Source organism: Macrotis lagotis, chromosome 1, assembly GCF_037893015.1.
Source record: "Macrotis lagotis isolate mMagLag1 chromosome 1, bilby.v1.9.chrom.fasta, whole genome shotgun sequence".
Taxonomy (NCBI): domain Eukaryota; kingdom Metazoa; phylum Chordata; class Mammalia; order Peramelemorphia; family Peramelidae; genus Macrotis; species Macrotis lagotis.
In genome coordinates this window covers 905699651-905719435 of record NC_133658.1, presented here as the reverse complement: position 1 = coordinate 905719435, position 19785 = coordinate 905699651, and the positions used below count along the sequence as shown (strand labels likewise).

At 50.3% G+C, this 19785-nt stretch overlaps 2 protein-coding genes and 1 pseudogene across 7 annotated transcripts in view; 1 reads left to right on the top strand and 2 right to left on the bottom strand.

The window, feature by feature from the left end:
- Positions 1-15968, top strand: part of MEIOSIN (meiosis initiator) — a 25363-nt gene extending 9395 nt beyond the window's left edge. Inside the window, exons 6-14 of the mRNA XM_074217414.1 lie at positions 5173-5412; positions 5688-5805; positions 11384-11487; positions 12196-12348; positions 12484-12557; positions 12981-13154; positions 13734-13996; positions 14982-15071; positions 15428-15968. Of these exons, the coding sequence (XP_074073515.1) occupies positions 5173-5412; positions 5688-5805; positions 11384-11487; positions 12196-12348; positions 12484-12557; positions 12981-13154; positions 13734-13996; positions 14982-15071; positions 15428-15620 (1409 nt within the window). The 3' untranslated portion in view covers positions 15621-15968. The remainder of the gene's footprint in view (positions 1-5172; positions 5413-5687; positions 5806-11383; positions 11488-12195; positions 12349-12483; positions 12558-12980; positions 13155-13733; positions 13997-14981; positions 15072-15427) is intronic.
- LOC141509598 (large ribosomal subunit protein uL30-like) lies at positions 2397-2877 on the bottom strand (annotated as a pseudogene).
- SIX5 (SIX homeobox 5) lies at positions 7326-19688 on the bottom strand. Of its 6 annotated transcripts, XR_012474666.1 has the most exons (5): positions 18851-19688; positions 17989-18749; positions 16799-17398; positions 12108-16101; positions 7337-11407 (listed from the first exon to the last, which is right to left on the bottom strand). XR_012474666.1 is itself a non-coding variant. In XM_074219262.1 (4 exons), exons 1-3 carry the CDS (start codon positions 19678-19680, stop codon positions 16046-16048), a joined length of 1647 nt encoding a protein of 548 aa, XP_074075363.1. In that variant the 5' UTR covers positions 19681-19688; the 3' UTR covers positions 7326-15251; positions 16008-16045. The 6 variants fall into 6 exon arrangements, 5 of the variants coding, with proteins under 5 accessions (XP_074075363.1, XP_074075362.1, XP_074075359.1 ...); XM_074219262.1 differs by lacking the exon at positions 16799-17398 and having other exon boundaries at positions 7326-15251; positions 16008-16101; XM_074219258.1 differs by having other exon boundaries at positions 7336-16101.
- Positions 19689-19785: the final 97 nt, after the last annotated feature.

Here is a 19785-nt window from a genome sequence, read left to right as displayed (position 1 = left end):
TTTCTGAGCTTTAATTTCCTTCTCTGTAAAATAATGTTAATACCTCTCCTCCCAAACGAATACTGTCTATCACATCCTACGTTAGCATGCAGTAAGAGAGTGGTCCCCTCACCAGGGGATCTCCCTCATCCTGTGCAACACAGCTTATCATTTTCGGGGGTGGGGGGGGTGGGAATTCTTGTCTGGGAACTTTGAGGAAGATGAGACTAAGTTTCTGGAGAGGAAATTGGCAACCAACTAGGTAAATGGGGAATGATTTTCAAAGTACAAATTTTGGAAGAATTAAGAAGAAGAAGCACCCCCAGACCTGACCCATATGCATGTCCCTGTGTAGGGTTTAGTGGAAATAGGACTGGTTGCAGGAAGCTCCCAACACCCCCACACAAAGGCAAAAGGAGAGTCAGCACCCTTTGGCTCCCCTCATGTTCAGCACTCTGGATATTCACCAGAAGGCTCACAAGAAGAAACAAGCCTGGAAGTTAGGTTAGGAGGGGGAATGGAAGCACCCAGATGGCCCCTTCATACTTTCCTGGAGTAGTGGAGAGCCTGGGCTAATTAGAGAAACAAAGACAGACCTTCTCTGGGCCCAGGGTCAGCCATGCTCAGCTGGCAGGATCCCACTTGCTCAGGGATCCCACATCTGTTGTGATCCCACTCCTGCTCAGGAGAAATCCTTGCCATTTGTTGAAAAGACTACTACCCTCTGACTCCAGATTCCCTCCCACTACTCCCTAGCATATACCTACCCTCTAGCCCTGCTTGTCTAATTGCTACTGGTCCTTCCAAGGTCTGGCTCCAGTGCCATCACTTTCTAAGCTATATTATAGCTGGAAGAGCATGGGGTTTGCAATTGGAAGAGGCCTGACTGCTGCTCCTGACCTCTTTGACCCTGGACAAGTTTCTTCTCCCCTTGGCCTTTCCTGTAAAATATATTAATTGGACTCGATGATCTGAGGGCCTCTTCACCTGTAATCCTATGATCCTCTCTAGACAGACAATACATTGTACTGGAAAGAATAGGATGGGCTGCAGGCCTAGGTTTACCTCTTGGCTGAGAACATTAAGGAGATGAGCGCAATGGTCAATCACTTTGTTTGTTGATCTAAACAACAGGGGTGATCATGCTAGCCTCAGGCCTTCAAGAATGGTGGTAAGGAAAGCGCCTCATAAATCTCATGGATTCACTATGGACATGTAGGAGCTACCTTGGGGACAGGGTCACTCAGTCAGAATCTAACACAACTGAGGGAAGTGGGGACCAGTCTGGAACAAGCAGGGGATCCTGCACCTGTGGAACCTTCTGGCCAGGGTTAGGAGACCTGGACAGTGAGGCCTGGAAGCATCACTCCAGAGGGCAGACCTGGGGGTCAGGTCACCAGAGGTTTATCAGGGCCTCTGGTGGCCTAGTTTCAGAGCCAGGCAGCAGAGATAGGACAAAAAAGGGAACAGGGTCTGCCCTCAAGGAGCTGACATTGAATCTCAGTTCTTTCAACCTCTGTGACCTTGGGCAAGTTCCTCATCTTCTCTGGGCCTTGATTTCTCCATCTATTAAATGAGTTCTCGATCATCTCCAAGCTCCACCAGGCCAAGGGAAGGAAGGCATCATTGTGGGGTAGGCAGGGCAGGCTACAGGAGGTAAGGAGGAGTTAACTCTTTCCACTTTCATTTTTTCTTTTTTATTATTTGTAAGCTGTAAAAATAACGACCATTTGTGTCATAGACTGATAAATTTATCCCAACCCATTTTATAAGGGTCAGGGGGGAAGGGGGAGCACAGTCTGATGTTTTGAAAGGAGTGGGGTTTGCTCAAAGCCAAATAACTAGTTATTGTTGGAAGCCAGACAGCATCCGGGGTCTCTTGATAGCTGGCAGGGCTCTTTTCCTTGAAGCACCTTTTTTTTTTTTATGTTTTTGCAAGGCAAATGGGGTGAAGTGGCTTGCCCAAGGCCACGCAGCTAGGTAACTATTAAGTATCTGAGATCGGATTTGAACTCAGGTACTCCTGACTCCAGGGCCGGTGCTCTGTCCACTGCGGCACCTAGCCGCCCCTACATTCATTTTTTAAATAAAAAATTAATCATGAGGGTGGCTAGGTGGCGCAGTGGATAAAGCACCGGCCCTGGAGTCAGGAGTACCTGGGTTCAAATCCAGTCTCAGACACTTAATAAATACCTAGCTGCGTGGCCTTGGGCAAGCCACTTAACCCCATTTGCCTTGCAAAAAAAAAAAAAAACCTAAAAAAATTAATCATGTATTTTTTTTTTAAGAAACCATTAGAAAAATAATCATGGTAGAAACCTTGAGTTCATTCTTCTATTAAGCCTGTTGATCCTGGTCTTCCCTATTAACCAGCATCTCCATCTTTCACAAAATGTAGTCTTACTTCATTCTGCTCCCTAAGAAGATAATTTGAAGGGCCACAAGAAGTTGTTGGCATCTTTTATATGCTTGCCAACAGTACATAATCTCATGGATCAAATCCTCCATGTAGACAATTCCTTATTACCAAGATATTTTGCAAATAAGGACATTATCAGTCATGGAAATTCTTTATTTCTTGATCTGCTTTCATGCTTATAAATCAAGTCATTCACAGATTTCAGGTTCCACAAGCCTTAGCATGTTGATCAAAGCTTTGTTAAGCGTAACAAAACCATTGAAGATTTGGTGAAGATAAAAGAAGCTATCATTCTTTCAGGACCTTGGGCTATCACATTGATACCTCTGATTCTAACTACAAAAGCTAATGGGTTCATCAGGTACATAATAATTGCTCCCTTTGTGTGCCATTTTAGCCAGTTGGAGTTTACTTCTATATATCTGCCTGTCTTCCTTAGAGTAGATTTTAGCTTTTTCATATATAACTTTTCTCCTCATTTTACAGAGGTTTTTTTTTAAATAGACATCTTCAGGCATTTGGCCTTTCAGGATTGCAAAAGCCTTTCACTTTTCTGGAATGGTTGGTAGCTTTTCATCCACACTTGCTATGATTCCAGCCAGAAAAAGAGGATACACACATCATTTTTTGAAATAGTCATATGCTATTGCTTTCATGCACAACCATGTGTTTTGCCATTCTTCAGTGATTGTACTTGGGCATCAACTTTGTTTCCAGTTCTTAGTGTTGCTATAAATATCTTGGAGTACATATATGAGGACTTTCTTCTCAGTAGTTTCCTTGGGTCAGTAGTTTCCATGGGATAATAAAGCTCAACAATGGAGTTTCTGGTTCAAAGCATATGGACATTTTTTTAAGGTTTTTTTTTTTTTGTAAGGCAATGGAGTTAAGTGGCTTGCCCAAGGCCACACAGCTAGGTAATTATTAACTGTCTGAGGCCGGATCTGAACTCAGGTACTCTTTATTCCAGGGCCAGTGCTCTACCCACTATGCCACCTAGCAGCCCCTTATGGACATTTTAGTCTCTTTTCTTTGTATAATTCCAAATTGCCTTCCAAAACAGTTGTACTATTTCACAGCTTTATCAATCATGGATTAGTGGGCTTTTTTTTTTTTTTTTGGCACATTCCCCTCCAACATTTACTGTTGTCATCTTTTTTTCATTTTTGTCAATTTATAGGGTATGAGGTGAAACTTCAGAGTTGTTTTGATTTGCATTTCTTTCATTATTAGTGATTTCTTCATTGGTTCTGAATACTCAAAGGAGACCCTTTTGATAACTGTTTATATCCTTTGACCATGTTTCTATTGGAGAATGGCCATTAGTCATTTCTATATTATATGTGTATACTGCATGCATGCATGTATGTATATATATATATATCAGTATTACTTGTTTATATATCTTAGATATCAAACTCTTAGATATCAACATCTAGCTGCCTCCTCGTAGTATTAATGTTGACTTTGCAGAAAGAAGCTTTTCACTTTAAGTAATCAAAGTTATTGCTTTTATCTTTGTAACTGTCCTCTTGTCTTTTACTTCAGAAGAGATCTGTTTGTGAGAAGTACCTGATCTGTCTCCTCATTTTTTAGTAGGATGGTCTTTAATATTAAGGTCATGTATCCATTTAGAATGCAGTGTGGTGTAAATTAAGTCTAAGCCTCCTTTCTCTCCAACTGCTTTCTAGTTTGCCTAGCGGGTTTTCTCCCTTGTTACCTTACGTTTTTCACTTTATCAAGTTGGTGATAAGGTGTCTCGTCTCTTCCCTCGATCGGACTTTTAGCTAACAGCAGGTGGTTTTGAAGACTGCTGCTTTAGAGCAGAGGCACTTACCCCAATGCCCAAATTGTTTTCCTGGTACACTGCTCTGATTTCATCTTTGTTCAAAAATCTTCAGAAGCCTCTCCCTAGAAAATGGAGTCTGAACTGCTTACTCTGACATTCAGGGCCCAGCATTCTCAGCTCACACTGTTCTGGGTTCTGACCAAACTGGTCTGCTTCTCTACCCCCTTTCTCGTCCATCTGTGTCTTTATTTATATGATTCCTCACTTAGAATAAATTGACTCTTCCTGTTTGAATCTTCCCATTCAAGGCCCAACTCAGATCAATACCTCCTCCTTTGAACCTTCCCCAACCCACCTAGAGGAAAGGGAGCTCTTTTTCTTCCCACCCCTGAATCTCTTCTCCTGGCACTTTAACTTTCCCTGTCCTTGTTGCAGTCTACCTGTATTCTACTTAATTGGGTATTTGTTTTCCCCAAACCTAATTAGATTCTGAGTAGTATGAGGGCAGTTGTCATCTGAAAGTTTGGAAAACACTTCACAAATATTATCTCAGGGCAGCTAGGTGGCATAGTGGATAGAGCACTGGCCCTGGAGTCAGGAGGACCTGAGTTCAAATTCGGCCTCAGACACTTAATACTTACATAACTGTGTGACCTTGGGCAAGTCACTTAACTCCACTGCCTTGCAAAAACCAAAAAAAAAAAAAGACAAATATTTCATTTGATACAGCAATCCTGGGGTATAGGTGCTGTCATAACATCCATTTTACCAAAGCAGAAACTGAGATAACTAGCAATTAAATGACTTACCTAGGGTCACACAGCTAATAAAGAATTGGTCTGTCTACTGTATCACTTAGCTGTTTCAATGTACATTCTCAAAGTATACTTAATGACTTGAACCATGGAGGGAGTGGTTTTGGTTTTGCCCTCTAAGGAGTCTTGAATACCTCTTCAAATGAATGCCATTCATTTTGGTTTCTCAGAAGGAAGGGTAGGGGCCAAAGATCTTCATCCACACTTGACCGTAGTCAGAGGCCCCTTCCAGCCTGTAGAAGAATCAACTCCCAACAGAGGCCAAGAAGGAGATATTGGGGGAACCACTCTCCTCAGGAGACACCTCGCCCCTTACCAACACCTGAAGTCTTGGTTGCCCTCATCCCATGATGGAGCTGAGCTCACACTTCTGGAGATGGCTGAAGGCACCGTTCACCTGTGCTTAGCAAGTTGGTTCCTTCCCCCCACTCTTCACCCTGTATCTCCTTACTCCACTCTGAACCTTCAGCCCTGGATGTTAAGACTCTGGAAGGAGGGAGGGCAAGGGTCTATCCTCAGGGGATACTGGAGATCCAGAGATTCTTACTAGAAAGGGAGGGCTGACACGGTTCTTTCTTTTCCTGACCATGTTTGCAAAGGGAGCCAGGCAGAGTTGTTATTTGTCTGTCTGTCTGTCTGTCTGTCTGTCTGTCTGTCTCTCTCTCTCTCTCTCCTTTTGCTCTAGCCTGTGGTGGAGGACCTGGGGCCCAGGAAGAGGATCCCTACCCCTTCTTTGAGGCCCAGATGACAATAGGTGGTGGTGAGTGGCTGCCACCTCACCCCCCAAGGGAGCCTCTTCTCAGGTAAGCTCCCCCTTACACCAAGAACCTTGGCTTTGAACACCCCTGGGGTGTTGGAGAAGGCCAATCATTGGGTTCTTGGAGCCTTGCCATAATTCATATTTATAGGTCTGTTAGCATTACTAATGCTTCCCAATTTAAAGGCTAAGCCAATACCAGAGACAAAAGTCACCTGATTGAGGATGGTATTATCTTCTACCTCTCCAGTTTGTGATGCCCTGATTTTGGGAATCATATTCTCTAAATCCCTCATTTTACAGAGAAGTATACTGAGGCCCAGAGGCCTGCCCAGGATCTAAGGGCCATCTTGAAGGTTTAGGAATATGAATTGTTGGGGTGGCTAGGTGGCGTAGTGGATAAAGCACCAGCCTTGGAGTCAGGAGTACCTGGGTCTGTCTCAGACACTTAGTAATTACCTAGCTGTGTGGCCTTGGGCAAGCCACTTAACTCCATTTGCCTTAATTACCTAGCTGTGTGGCCTTGGGCAAGCCACTTAACCCCATTTGCCTTGCAAAAACCTAAAAAAACAAAGGAATGTGAATTGTTGTTAGTTTTTTTCTACTCTTCCTGTACAATCTTTATCCTAGAGTTATTTGCTGGAGAAAGGAAAGCCAAGGGAACACATACTGGTGATTAGGGTTGCTTTAGGTTGGGAGCAGGCAGAAAAGGCCAGTATTGAGGCTGTGCTGCAGGAGAAGCAACTAGAGGAAGGGAGGACCAGCCATTTCATTTACAAGGGCTAGCTGGGGAGAGAGGTCTCAGAGGCCATGGAGTCTAACGCAACCTGATGAGAAATCTGCTGCCCCCATCACTGTCCAGCAGCTACATGAAATAGGAAGTTGGCCTCTCCCTCAGCCTTCTCTAGCCAAACACAGGAGAACCTTGAAGACAAGGATGGCAGCCTGGGAACTAAACCTTCCTAGTCCTATCCATGGTTCTTGTAAGGCAGGGTCCTAGGCCAGCATCAAGGCAACGATCCTAGTCAGTCCCACCTAGGACCTTCCCAGACCTGAAAACCAAACAGGAGACTGGCTTTTATTAATGACTGTGGACAGGCACTGGCAACCTTACCACAAACTGGGAGAGAGGAATTCTTATCATTCTTATCAACCATTTTATGGTTGGGAAACTGAGGCTGACAGAAATGTGAAATGACTTGCCCAGGGTCATACAGCTAAGAAGCATCAGAGATCAAATTTGAACTTAGATCTTCCTGATACCAGACCCCAGTGCTCTGCCAAGCACCACCAGCAACCTCTTCTAGAGAAGGAAGATTATTTAATCATTTGGGGCTCCTGACCTCAGTGAGCTTACAACTTATTAGGAGAAATAAGGCCTGGAGAACTGCTGGTGCATGAGCTTGAAGAAGCATGTTCTGTCTGAGGGAATCATGGAAAACTTCTGAAAGGGGAAATGTTTGACAGGAGCCTTAGACACCAGGCAGGAGGGTTGGTGGGACTAGATGGGATGTGGCTGGCCAGAGACTAGCTGAAGCCAAAGTGTTGGTGTGTGTGTTTGTGTGTGTGTGTGTGTGTGTGTGTGTGTGTGTGTATGTGTGTATGTAGATTGGGTGGAATGGGGATGGAAATGCATGTTTATGGTACATTTTTGTTTGTTTTTGTTTTTTTAATATATTCTAATTTTCTCAAGTTACATGTAAAAACAAGTTTTTAACATTCATTTTTAAATTTTAAGTTCCAAATTCTCGCCCTTCTTCCCATACTTCCCATTTTCATAATAGACGCCCCCCCCCCAAAGAAATTTCAGGAAAAATTTTTTTAAAGGTATGCTTCAATTTGTATTCAGATATCATCAGCACTCTGTCTCATTCTTTATCCTAAGTCCTTCAGAAATGTCTTTGGACAGAGCATTGCTGAGAAAAGCTAAATCATTCACAGCTGATCATCCGGCAGTATTACTCTTACTCTGTAAATAGTACATTTCCCAATGCATCTGCTTATCTAAGTCTTTCTAGGTTTTACTGAAAGCATTCTGCTCATCATTTCTTAAGGCAGAATAACATTCTGTCATAGTCACATACCACAGTTTGTTCAGCCATTCCTCAATGAATGGGCATTGCTTCAATTTTCAATTCCTTGCCACCAGAAAAGACCTGCTACAAATATTCTCATATAGAGAGGCCCTTTTCCTTTCTGTTTTTCCTTTCTTCTGAAATAAGGACCTAGTAGTGGCATCGCTAAGTCAAAGGGTAGGCATGGTTTTATAGCCCTTTAGACATAGCTCCAAATTGCTCTATACAATAGTTGAATCATTTCACAACTCCTGCAATAGTATATTAATGTCTCATTTTCCCTATATTCCCTCCAACATTTGGCATTTTCTCTTTTCTATTAGCCAGTGAAATAGGCATAAGGTAGTACCTCAAATTTGTTCTAATTTGCCTTTCTCCAATCAATAGTGAGTTAGGACATTTTTTAATATGACCATAGCATTGATAACCTCAAATGAAAACTGTTTATATCTGTTGATCATTTATCAATTGGGGAATGGTTCTTATTTTTATAAATTTGACTCAGTTCTCTATGTTTGAGAAATGAGATCTTTATCAGAGAAACTTGTTTCAATATTTTTCCCCAGTTAGCTATTGCTAACTATTTCCCTTCATCCTATTCTCCCCACCCCCATTCATTCTATTCTCTCTCTCTCCTTTCACCCTGTCCCTCCTCAAAAATGCTTTGCATCTGACTACCCTCTTCCCAAAATCTTTCTTCCCTTCTATCACTTTCCCCCTCTTTCATCTCCTTTCCCTTCTACTTTCCTGTAGGATAAGATACATTTCTACACCCAATTGAGTATATGTTATTCCCTCTGAGCCAATTTCAATTAGAATAAGACTCTCACCCACTCCCCCTCTACTCCTCCCCTCCACTGCAAAAGTTTTTTCTTGCTTCTTTTATATGAAATAACTTATTCTGTTCTACCTCCCCCTTTCTTTTTCTCCTCTCACCTCTGAACTCCATCTTTTTAATATATTCTCCCTTCATATTTAATTCCCACCTGTGCCTTGTCCATGTATGCTCCTTCTAACTGCCCTAATAAATGAGAAGGTTCATATGAGTTAACAGTATCATCTTCCCATGCAAGAGTATAAGTAGTTCAACTTGTGATTTGCCTTTCCTATTTCCTTCACTTGAGTCTTATATTTGAAGATCAAAATTTCTGTTCAGCTCTAATCTTTTCATCAGTAAAGTTTTAAAATCCCTTATTTCATTGAGTATCCATCTTTTCCCCAGAAAGAATATGCTCAATTTTGCTGGGTGGTAACCAATTCTTGGTTGTAATCCAAGCTCTTTTTGTCTTCTAGAATATCATATTCCAAGCCCTACAATTCTTTAACGTAGAAGCTGCTAAATCTTGTGTTATCCTGACTGTGGCTCTACAATAATTGCATTACTTCTTTCTGGGTGATTACAATATTTTCTCCTTGACTTGGGGAGCTCTGAAATTTGGCTATAATATTCATGGCAGTTTTTATTTAATTTTCCTCTTTCAGGAGCTGATTAGTAGATTTTTTCAATTTCTATTTTACTCTCTGGTTCTAGCATATCAGGGTAGTTTTCCTTAATAATTTCTTGAAAGATAAGGTTAGGGTCTTTTTTGTAATCATGATTTTCAGGTAGTCCAATAATTTTTAAATAATCTCTTCGGGATCTGTTTTCTAGGTCAGTTGTTTTTCCAAAGAGATATTTCAAATTTTCTTCTAGTTTTTCATTCTTCTGGTTTTGTTTTAATGTTTCTTGATTTTTCATAGTCATCAGCTTCCTTTAGTTCCATTCTATATTTATTTTCTTCAGTGAGCTTCTGTATCTCATTTTCCTTTTGACCAGTTCTGCTTTTTAAAGACATTTTTTTCTCCTCATTGACTTTTTGGATCTTTTTTTCCCATTTGGCCCAGTCTCGTTTTTAAGATGTTATTTTCTTTTCCTTTTTTAAGATGTTATTTTCTTCAGTATCTTTTGTGCCTTCACCAAGCTGCTAACTTGATTTTCATGATTTTCCTTGCATCATTCTCATTTATCTTTCCAATTTTTTTTTCTATCTCCCTTACTTGATTTTCAAAATTCTTTTTGAGCTCTTCATGACCTGAGACCAATTCATATTTCTCTTGGAAGCTTTGGATGTAGGAGCTTTGACTTTATTATCTTCTTCTGAGTATGTGTTTTGATATCCTCACCATAGTAACTTTTCTATGGTCAATTATTTTTTTTTTTCCTCTGTTGTTTGGCTCATTTCCCAAGCACAGTCATTTGACTTCAAATAGCAGCCCAATGGGGACTGGAGGGACTGGGCAAGCAAATATGCTTATAAAAAAGAAGTGGGGGGGGTCTTGTGGGGTGCAATGAATGTGGTGGCCAATGAAATCAATGCTTTCTTTTTTTATTTTGCACTGGACTTTTGGTTTTTATGCAGTTCAGCTCCAGCTCTGAAAATTATAGTTCTTGAAAACCAAGGGGGAGAGACCTGGGTGCAAATTCACTTGTGACCCATATTGGCTTCATGACCCTGAACAAGTCATTTAGTCTCTGGATGCTTTCATGTAGTTCTCTCAAATGGGATCTAGCATCCTACTAAGAGGAACAAAATGTCCAGACCAAGCCTCTGCCTTATCAGGTCACTTGTAGGTACCCCATTTTAAGATGACCAGAGCTCCAAGGCAGGCAGTCAGGATGGCCAGGGGCCCTCTAAGCCATGTCATTTGAAGGTCTCCTAAAGGATTATGTGATGCCTATCCAGGAAAAGATAAACATTGAAGGGTATGAGAATTGTAACCAAGGATTTGAAGGATGGTCATGCGAAAGAGATGAAACTTGTTCTGCTGGGTCTCTGGGGTCAGAACTTGGACCAAGGAGGAGGTGAAGCAGAACAGGGAAGATTCTGGCTTCCCCACATCAGAACTGCTCTAGAACTGGGCAGCCCTGCTCAGGTAGGGATTGCAACTGGGGACTTGTGATGCTTTTGGGAGCTCTGGAAACCTTTCCGAGTTGTGCCCGAGATTCTCCGAGATGATCTCCATCAAGAGCTTGTTGGTGCATCCTTGTTAGCTTGTTTTCTCCTATATTAGACTGGAGTTCCCTCAGGGTAGGGTTATCTTTGACTTTCTTTGTATCCCCAACCCTTAGCACAGGTCCTGCCCACAGGGTAGGTGTTTATTAAGCGTTTATTGATTTAACTTGGCTTTGGGATTCTTTGGTTGTGAGCAAATGGACTTAGCCAGCTGAGAGACTAGTAAAGTGGAAGACAAAGAGCTAGGATGGAGCCAGATCATATAGGGCTTTGAATGGGAGGCAGGGGGCATGGGAAAGGCTGCAGTTGCATTCCTCTCCACTCTTCCCTCTTCCACTGGTGGAGCGCAGGGGTGCAGGGCAGGATCCCCTGGAGGATGTGGGTGCAGGATTCTGTTGGCATAATGACCACAATTGGCTGGGTCTGGGGATTGTTACTTGAGGTCCTTTCTAGTTCTGTGTGAACTTGGAATTTTTTTTTCTCTGTACCTTCAACTCCTTCTGTGTTCTAACTTTAAAGTCTTTGATTTTTCTTCTTGAATCCTTCTGTCTCACAGGCAAGAGCTGGTATTCTATGATTCCTGTGAGGAGGAGGAAGAGGAGGAGGCAGTGGACACAGGGCCTTGGCTCTCAGTTTGGCCCCCTGAGGGCAATTCCGGTGGTGAGCAGACTGGAGGATACAGCATCTTTGGTCTCCCTCCTGTCTGAACCTGGGCCCCAGAACCTGGGAGAAGCTGTGGTTTGTGCTGAGGATGGACCCAGAGCAGGAAGGGATCCTTTCAGAAGACCAGACAGTCCAGCCAAGCCAAGACAGCTAAGACCAGTTCCTGGGCAGATTGTACTTTGGAGCCTGAATCCAGCCCTTGGTTGGAAATATATGAAATGGCCCAGACTGAATTTCTAAGCTGGAGACCTAGAAGTTCCCCAAATTCTAGATCCTAACAGATGATGGTTTCTTGCTAGAAGGGGCCTTAGGACATATGTAGGTCATCAAGGAGGGTAGAACCTTAGGAAACCGCCTCGCCTAACCCATCATTGTACAGATAGGGAAACTGAGATCTGAAGAGGGGAAGGCACTTTTTTTTTCATCATTCTACAGTCAGCTACTGAACCCTGGCTACCTGAATCCTAGCTTTGTTCTTGGTTGTGTGCTCTGGCCTAATCCTTTCTTTGGAGCCCAAAGGCCCCCCTGGGTTGGGATCTTCCTTCTCCCCTCATCCTTACTGCAAAGTGCTCCTAGGGTAGGAGGGGGAATCTTTTCTGGGTACCTGTCATCCTTACCTGGGTTTCATCCAACTTGGGGTTCATTGAAAAGTCTCTTGATGGAAGAATGGCTTCTGTTGCTCAGGCTTGCCTGTCTGGTTTCCAGGGAGCCCCTTGGTGGGTTCTTCCAGGACTAGGAGTTGGCTTGAAGTTGGGCAGTCTAGCAAGGAGCTTGGCCTCAGCCCCTCACTCTTCACCTCTCCGGGACGATTGCTGCCTGGGAACATCCTTCAGGAGGGCACTGAGAGCCTTACCCAAGGTGACATTGCAGTACTAACATGCCACGGGTTGGGGCCAGAGCAATTCCACTGTGGGCAGTTAGTTGGGGGCTGCCTTCGGGGGGGGCCTCCTTCAGAGGGGGGCCTCCTAACTCCTCTGTCCCCTTCATACACAGCTTTATTTGAAGATGTCTGCCTGAGCCCACAGTCATCTTTTCCCACCAGCCTGCCTGAGGCATTACAGAAGAAGGTAGCAGGGGCTTGGAAGCCTCTCCCTGCTCCATACCCCTTTCTTTGTGTTTTGTTCTTTCACTTTCTAATTATCTCCCTCTCAGCCCCAGCCCCCCCTTTTCCCCCTTATACCTCAGGGAGAGGTTGGAGGCCCAAGGTCAGGAAGCTCCCTGTCTGAAGAAAGGATAGACAGGCAGTCTGTGTTGGGAGTCCCTGGGCTGTAGAGAGACTCAGTGTGATCAGGCCTGGACTCCACTGAGTTGGGGGAAGAGGCCTGGAGGGCTAGGGGCCTAGGGAGGAGCCCTGCCAGGGCAGGGGAGGGGGGGAGAAGGGGGGCTGTTGCTGCTCAGGCAGGAGGTCCCATGGCTTGGAAACAGACTGGACTTGAAGCCAGGCCACCATTCTAATGCCCTTCCAATGTCCTTCCATCTCTCCTGCCCAGCCCCAAGACTTAGACCCATCAGCTCCTGGAGGCTCTCTTCACTCCCTCAACCTCTTCCAGTCAGCTTTCTCCCTAGACCACTGTTACCTCTCACTGAGTGAGACCAGCAAGATTGACTCAAGCCCCAGTTCCAGGGTGACTGAACTGGTGTCCCTATGGAACAGACGGCAGGAGGTGAGAGCAAGTGTGGAAAGTTCCAGGGGCAGCGTTCTCCCTTGGTCAGAGGTCAGGTGGTCCCAAAACTGTGACCAGTTCTAGCTGTCCCATTCCAGGGCAGTTGCTGCCTGGAGGTGGGTGGCAAGGAGCCTGAAAAAAGCATACGGGAAATGGGAAGACCTAGCAGGGAGAGAGAGCTGTCCTAAAAATCCATAGGGGGATTAATTGTAGTAAATCCTCCCCTCACCACAACCCTGGGAGCAAGGAAGACAGAGGGAAGGCAGGAGGCCATTGGGGATGGCAAGGGGAGGTCGACTGGAAGGGACTGGAGAGAATCTCTTAAAACTGTTTTTCAGAGAAGAAAACGGAGGCTCAGAGAGGGGAAGGGGCTTACCTTGGGCCAAACAGCTAGGAGGCAGAACCCAGACCTCCCAATTCCTAGCCCAGTGACCTTTCCACCCCCACCCCCCGCCATGTCTGAGCAGAGCTTCCTGGATAGGTTGGGAGGCTGGAGATGACCTTGGAGTCTTCTGCCACTGAGATGCTCAGAAACAGGCAGGCTATGGGCAAGACTAAGCCCTTTGCTCCCTGCTCCAGGCCTCCCAGTCCACCCCAGACGGCTTCCTGTCCTCTAGCGATGAAGATGGCGACTGTACCTGGACCCCCACCAAGCGTGCCTCCCCTCTGCCCACCTCTGGGAGGAAGCGGAGGAGGAGCCGGGCAGGTGGTGGTGGCAACAGTGGCAGCAGTCTTGGGAGACACAAGGAGAGCAAGAAGGCGCACTGTCCTTTCCAGCTGAAGAAGAAATGCGTCAATGGCTTCATCATGTTCTGTCGCCTCAACCGAAAGCAGTACATTCGGTGGGTTTTTGGTCCAGCCTGATCTCTGGCAGTCTTCCCCACCCCCTCCAAACACAGCCTTTTTTCTCCCTCCCATCTCACCTTGCACTAGGTCATCCTTCCCCTCTTGCCTTGTCTGAGGCTGGTGTTGAATGAGGGTTCCTTAAAGGTAGGGTTTCCCTGCCCTCCCCCACTGGAGGCTGGTCTCCCAAACCCCCATCACAACTTCCTTTCCAGAAGTCTGGCCTCTCCTATGCTGCGACCTCTTCTGTCCCCAGGCCCAGCTAAATGAATAACCTCTTCCATAAATTAACCTAGCCAAGAGGTGAAGAAAATGGACACTAGTTCCCCCTCTGGGCACTTCTTCTGAGGGAGTGTCCCTGTATTAGTAGTAGCCTTCATGATCTGGTACTTCAGGACCACAGGACAATGCAGGGTGGAGGTGAGGGTGGTGAATAAATCCCAACTCTCATACTGACTCCATCCCTGATCAAGGTACCTTCACCTTGCTTCCTTCTCTGGATTTTTGGTGGTAGAGGGGATACTGGAGAAGATTCTAACTTTTAAGTCTAAACCCAGGTCAGAGCTGGGAAGGACCCTTAGGACAGGGAAGGAAAGAGCTGGGAAGGCCCTTTAGAACAGGGAAAGTCAGAACTGGGAAAGACCCTTAGACCAGGGAAGGACCTTTAGAACAGGGGTCAGAATTGGGAAGGACCCTCAGAACAGGGAAGTCAGACCTGGGAAGAGTACATAATAGGGAAAGTCAGAGCTGGGAAGGACCCTGAGAACAGGGATGGACCTGGAGAACAGGGAAGGTCAGAGACTGGGAGAATTACAATCTCAGAAACAGGAGCTTAGAAGAGGAATGTATGAAAATGACTCCAAAGAAGAATGGGGTTTATTACCCAAGGAGACCAAGCCAGAAGCAATGTGCTGGTCACCTGACTCTCCAGGCTTCCCCCCCCCCTCCCTGTGATTGTTTATCCCCATCCTCTTCCTCTGCCAGAGCCTGCCCTGGCACTGCATCCACTGCGGCCACCAAAGAGCTGGCACACCTGTGGCGTGCGATGACCAAGCAGGAGAGAAGGCCGTACTGGTATGGTGAGCCCCACTGGGGTGGGGGAGAGAAGTTGTGGCAGAAGTTGCTGCAGGGGTTGGGCTTTCGGGCCCATTGTCTTCCAAGTCCCCTTTCCTTCCTGGAGCCATGGGCCCAAGTCTAGGGGGAACTCAGTGTCTTGGACGGTCCCATGGAAATGAACCTCATACTGGGAAGGACCTTTAGAACGGGAAAGTCAGAACTGGAAGGACCCTTAGAACAGGGCAAGTCAGAGCTGGGGGGAGAGGAGACCAAGGCCTCCGACAAACCCCCCTTGTGCCTCCTCACCCTGGAGTCAGGGTGGGAGAAAGGCAGAAGCAGGTGCAATTAATCTTTGCTGTTGACCCTTTCCCTAGCATCAAGGCCCGCAAGTTCAGTCGCCAGCACAACCGCATCGTCAGGCAAGACTGTTCCAGTGAGGAGGATGACCGCTTGTCCCCCAAGCCCTTCCATCTGCTCCTAGCTGAGAAGGCTCTGAGCTCCCCAGGCCTGATGTGCCCTAGCTTCCCTTTGGGGAGCCCCCTCCCAGACAGGCCAGAATCTCTGTGAAGCAGGACCTGCCATGCCACCCTGCTCTGACTTTGGGGCAGTCATTCGGGGAGGGACCCCCAACAACCTTCCCCTCACTGTGTAAACTTCTCCACATGAGCTCATGTGAGGGAAGAGGGGTCCGGTTCCCCTCAACCCAAGTCTGCAGTGGAGCTGCTGGCTGAGCTGGGTTACTCTGTAGCAAGGGCGGGTTACACAACGTGACCAAGGACCGAAGGATAGCCAAACCCCCTCCCACTTTCCTTAACCTCAGGTCGGGATCAAATGTTTGATACCTAATTGTCCCCTCACTCCCTCCACCCTGTTATATTTATAGATTATTGTTCTAAAAATAAAAATCACACTTGTTCCCGGACTTTCCCTGAAGAATTCCAGATTGTAACGCACCCTGGCCCAGAAAACAGGACCTGCCCCTGAGGCACCCACTAGAGTGGAGGGTCGAATTGTCTGCAGCCTGGCTTGGTCAGAGCACTGTGAGTTCCTTCAGAGGAGAAAGCCAAAAATCCATCAGGGTAGAGAAAGGTCATTGGGAAAGAGAGCTGCCTTGCCCCCCCCCCCCAGGATCAGAGCCCCCCCCTGCATTTCTGGGTCTGGTTTATTGAAATTGAGGCAGTAACATGTCCTAGAAAAATAGAAAGATTTAGAAAGGTACAAACCAAGGTCAGGGTGGTCACCCCCTCCCGGGGAAAAATTATTGGGAGGAAGATTCTTTGGTCTGGGGTGTAAAGGAGCGACTTGGGACCCTCGCCGCCACCCAGACACTGTTGGCCACTTAGGAAATGTGTGCTTGGGGTGCTGGTGGGCTCTGCCCCAGCCACCCACACCCCATCTAGGACCTCCTCAAATTAAAGTCATTTGCAGAGCAGGGCACGGTCTTTGGGAGGGGTGGGCCCAAGGGCCATAGTGTTTTTCCATAAACAATTCACAGTCAGTACCGGATTTGACAGGGATGGGTGTGGGACCACCCCTCAAGACTTCCCAAGAAAGGCTCTAGGTGGGTGGGTGGGGATATAGGTAGGGAGGGGCTGTAACAAGCTGAAGCCTCCACTCTGAGGCCCCCAGACCTCGAGGGGCTGGGGTAGATTAGTGTTATGATTTGGAAGACTGTAGCGTTTGTGGTAGGCACAGGACCCCCCTCCTCATTCCCCTTGGGAAGGTCGCTTCAGTCTTCAAAGCACCTCATTTGGGGAGGGGGGAGAAGAGCCCAAAGGTCTGCTTCAGTCACAGCTCCAGGGGCTCCTCCACAGGCACCGACTGGAGCTGCGTCAACACCTTGTCCTGGGGCTCCAGTTCATCCCCCTCCTCAGCCCCTGTACCCCCCAACAGGAGGCCCTCCCCATCAGGAAGCCTCAGGAGGGCATGGGGGGCAGGTGCTCCTAGCCCTTTCTCCATCTCAAAGAGCCCTTCAGTTCCCACTCCCAACTCCAGCCCCCCAGGCCAAGAAGGGACGGCAGGGACAGGGATGCTGGCGAGGAGGCCAGAGGAGTCCGGGGAAAAGGCCGGGCCGGAGGCTGCTGGAGCCACGGGCGCCTGGGGCTGGGCAGAGAAGGTGGGAAGCGAGGGGCTGGGGGCCACCGTGGCCAGGGCTGGTCCCTCGGCAACAAGAGCCGGTGCTTCCTGTTTGATGGGCAGTGCCAGGCTGGCAGTGGTGGGGGGCAGGGTCTGGGAGACCAGCATGCTGGCCGGGAAGGTGGCAGTCAGGATGATCTTGCCCTGCTGAAGGGTCATTCCTGTCACGATCGGGCTGCTGGACACCGGGTTTGCCAGAAGGAAGTTACCTGTCCGGGAAGGGGAGAGGTGAGGGGTGCTGACTGGAGCCTGAACCCTGACCCTCTGCCATACCCCCTGCCCAACTCTTCTGTTAACTGGGATCCTTTCTGCCTCTGTGGGGCCCCTGAGATGTGGGTGGAAAGGAAGAAATCTGACCCCCCCCATCTGAGGGAGAATGGGAGGCCCAGACCTTCCCCTGGTCACGTTCTGGGGGTACCCCTAATCCCAGGCCTAGAACGAGGAGAAACAGGAGGCCCCAGAGCTGCCTGGAGCATTTTCTGGTTCACTGAATCCAATTCACGTTGGAAGGAAGGGGGGGAACCCAGATATGTGGGGGAGCAGTCCTGCACTGGGGGCTCAAGGGAGGGAAGGGGGTGACCTAGGGCTCTCCCCCCCCTGCCCTCCCCTCCTCCCCCCAGGTTTGGGGCTGGGAAAGGACCCAAGGGACCCTGGCATCAGTAAACTGGCAAAGGGGCCCAGAGAGGGAGGCCCACTCCTCCCACCGCGGGGACCAACAAAACGGCAAAGTGGGGGGGGGTTCAGCCGCAGGGGAGGGGCTGGCTCCCCCCCCCCCCGGGGCCCGGGTGCCCACGTTTACCTGGGGCTGCCGCGGGCAGCTGAAAAGCCGCGACCCCCACTCCCGGGTTGATGAGGTGGACGTTGGCCTGGCCCAGGGGCGCCCCCGCGGCCCCCGCCACCTTGACGGGGCTGGCCGGCGCTGCCAGCAGCTGCAGGGATCCCACGCCCTGGGGCAGGGTCACCACCTGGGACGTGGGCACCACCTGGGGCAGGGACACCAAGGGCGAGGCCCCGGGGTAGACGGGGCCCGAGGGGGAGAGCGGGACCACCTGGGGGGCGGGCACGGGGGCCCCGGGCCCCGGCGGGGACAGCGGCACCACCTGAGGCCCCGCCGCGGCGGGGGCCGCCCCGGCGGGCGCGGGGAAGGGCGCGGGGGGCGGGGGGCCCGGCACCACCTGGGGGAGGGCCCGGCCGCCCCCGGGGGCCCCGTCCTCAGGCTGGCCCTCTTCGGCCTTCGGGTCCCCGGCCGGGGGGCTGGGGGGCGCCCCGGCCAGCAGGAGCGGGGCCAGGCCGGGGCCGTCGCCCAGGGCCAGCCCGTTGATGATGACGGAGCCCCCGTTGAGCAGCACGGCGGGGGAGCCGGCGGCCGTCAGGAAGCCCCCGTTGAGCAGGATGGGCGCGGCGGGGCCGGGGGGCGCCGGGGCCGGGCCGGGGGCGGCTTGGGGCTGCGGCGGCGGCGGCGGCGGCTGGGGCTCCGCGGCCCCCGGGGCGGGCTCGGGCTCCTCGGCCCCGCGGCTCGACTCGTCCTCCGTGCCGGGGTGGCCGCCGTCCGACTCGCTGCTGCCGAGAGAAAGGGGGCGCTGGGGGGGGGGGCCCGGCGGCCCCGGGGGGGCGGGGCCGGGGCCCCGGGGCGGGGGCGGGCGGGGCGGGGGGGGGCTCACCTCCTGCCGGGCGCCGCCCCCCCGCCGGGGCCCGAGCGGTCGCGCTGGCGCCGGTTCTTGAACCAGTTGCTGACCTGCGTGAGCGAGAGGCCGGTGAGCGCGGCCAGGCGGCGCTTCTCGTCGGGCGCCGGGTAGCGGTTGCCGCGGTAGCAGGCCTTGAGCGCGGCGCGCGAGCGCTCCTTGAAGCAGTACACCGTCTCCTCGCCGTCCCAGATGGTCTTGGGCAGCGGGAACTTCTTGCGCAGCCGGTACTTGTCCACGGCGCCCAGCGCGCGGCCCCGGGCGCGCTCGGCCTCGCGGTAGCGGGCGCGCAGGTACAGGTCCTGCAGGAAGGCGTGGTGCGCCGCCGGGAAGGGCCGGCTCTCCAGCAGCCGGTACAGCTCGGCGAAGTCCCCGCGCTGGAAGGCCACGAGCGCCCGGGCGCGCAGCAGCGCGTCGCTGCCGCCACGTAGGCGCTCGGCCGGGGGCAGCGCGCCCAGGAAGCGGCCCAGGCGGCCCGCGTGGCCCGCCTGCAGCAGCGCCTCGCACACGCACGACACCTGCTCGGCCGAGAAGCGCAGCGCGCCGCCGGGGCCCTCGGGGGCCGGGCCCGGGCCGGGGGGCGGCGGCTCCGGGCCCGCGGCCGCGGCCGCCGCCGCCGCGGGCCCCGCGCCCTCCCCGGCCGCCGCCGCCGCCGCCGCCTCGCCCTCGGCCGCCTGCAGGGTCTGCAGCAGCCGCCGCGCCGTGTGCTCGTCCGCCTCCCCCTCCCCCTCGTCCCCCTCGGCCGCCGCCGCCGCCGCCGCCTCCCCGCCCGCCGGGCCCGCGCTCGGCTCCGCAGGGAAGGTAGCCATGTTTTGCAACTTTGGGAAGTTCCTCCCCCTTCCCTGCGCTCCCTCCCTCGGGCTGCCCCCGGCCCCCCTCCCCTGCCAGCCCTCGCCCCCGGCCGGGCCCCGCCC

What these genes read in the sequence shown, in the direction of transcription:
- SIX5 (XM_074219258.1), bottom strand. Translation starts at nt 19,680, where the DNA reads ATGGCTACCTTCCCTGCGGAGCCGAGCGCGGGCCCGGCGGGCGGGGAG. An exon ending in GGGGCGGCGCCCGGCAGGAG is followed by an intron (nt 18,750 to 18,850) that starts GTGAGCCCCCCC and finishes TTCTCTCGGCAG; the next exon opens with CAGCGAGTCGGACGGCGGCC. An exon ending in GCTGCCCGCGGCAGCCCCAG is followed by an intron (nt 17,399 to 17,988) that starts GTAAACGTGGGC and finishes CTTCCCGGACAG; the next exon opens with GTAACTTCCTTCTGGCAAAC.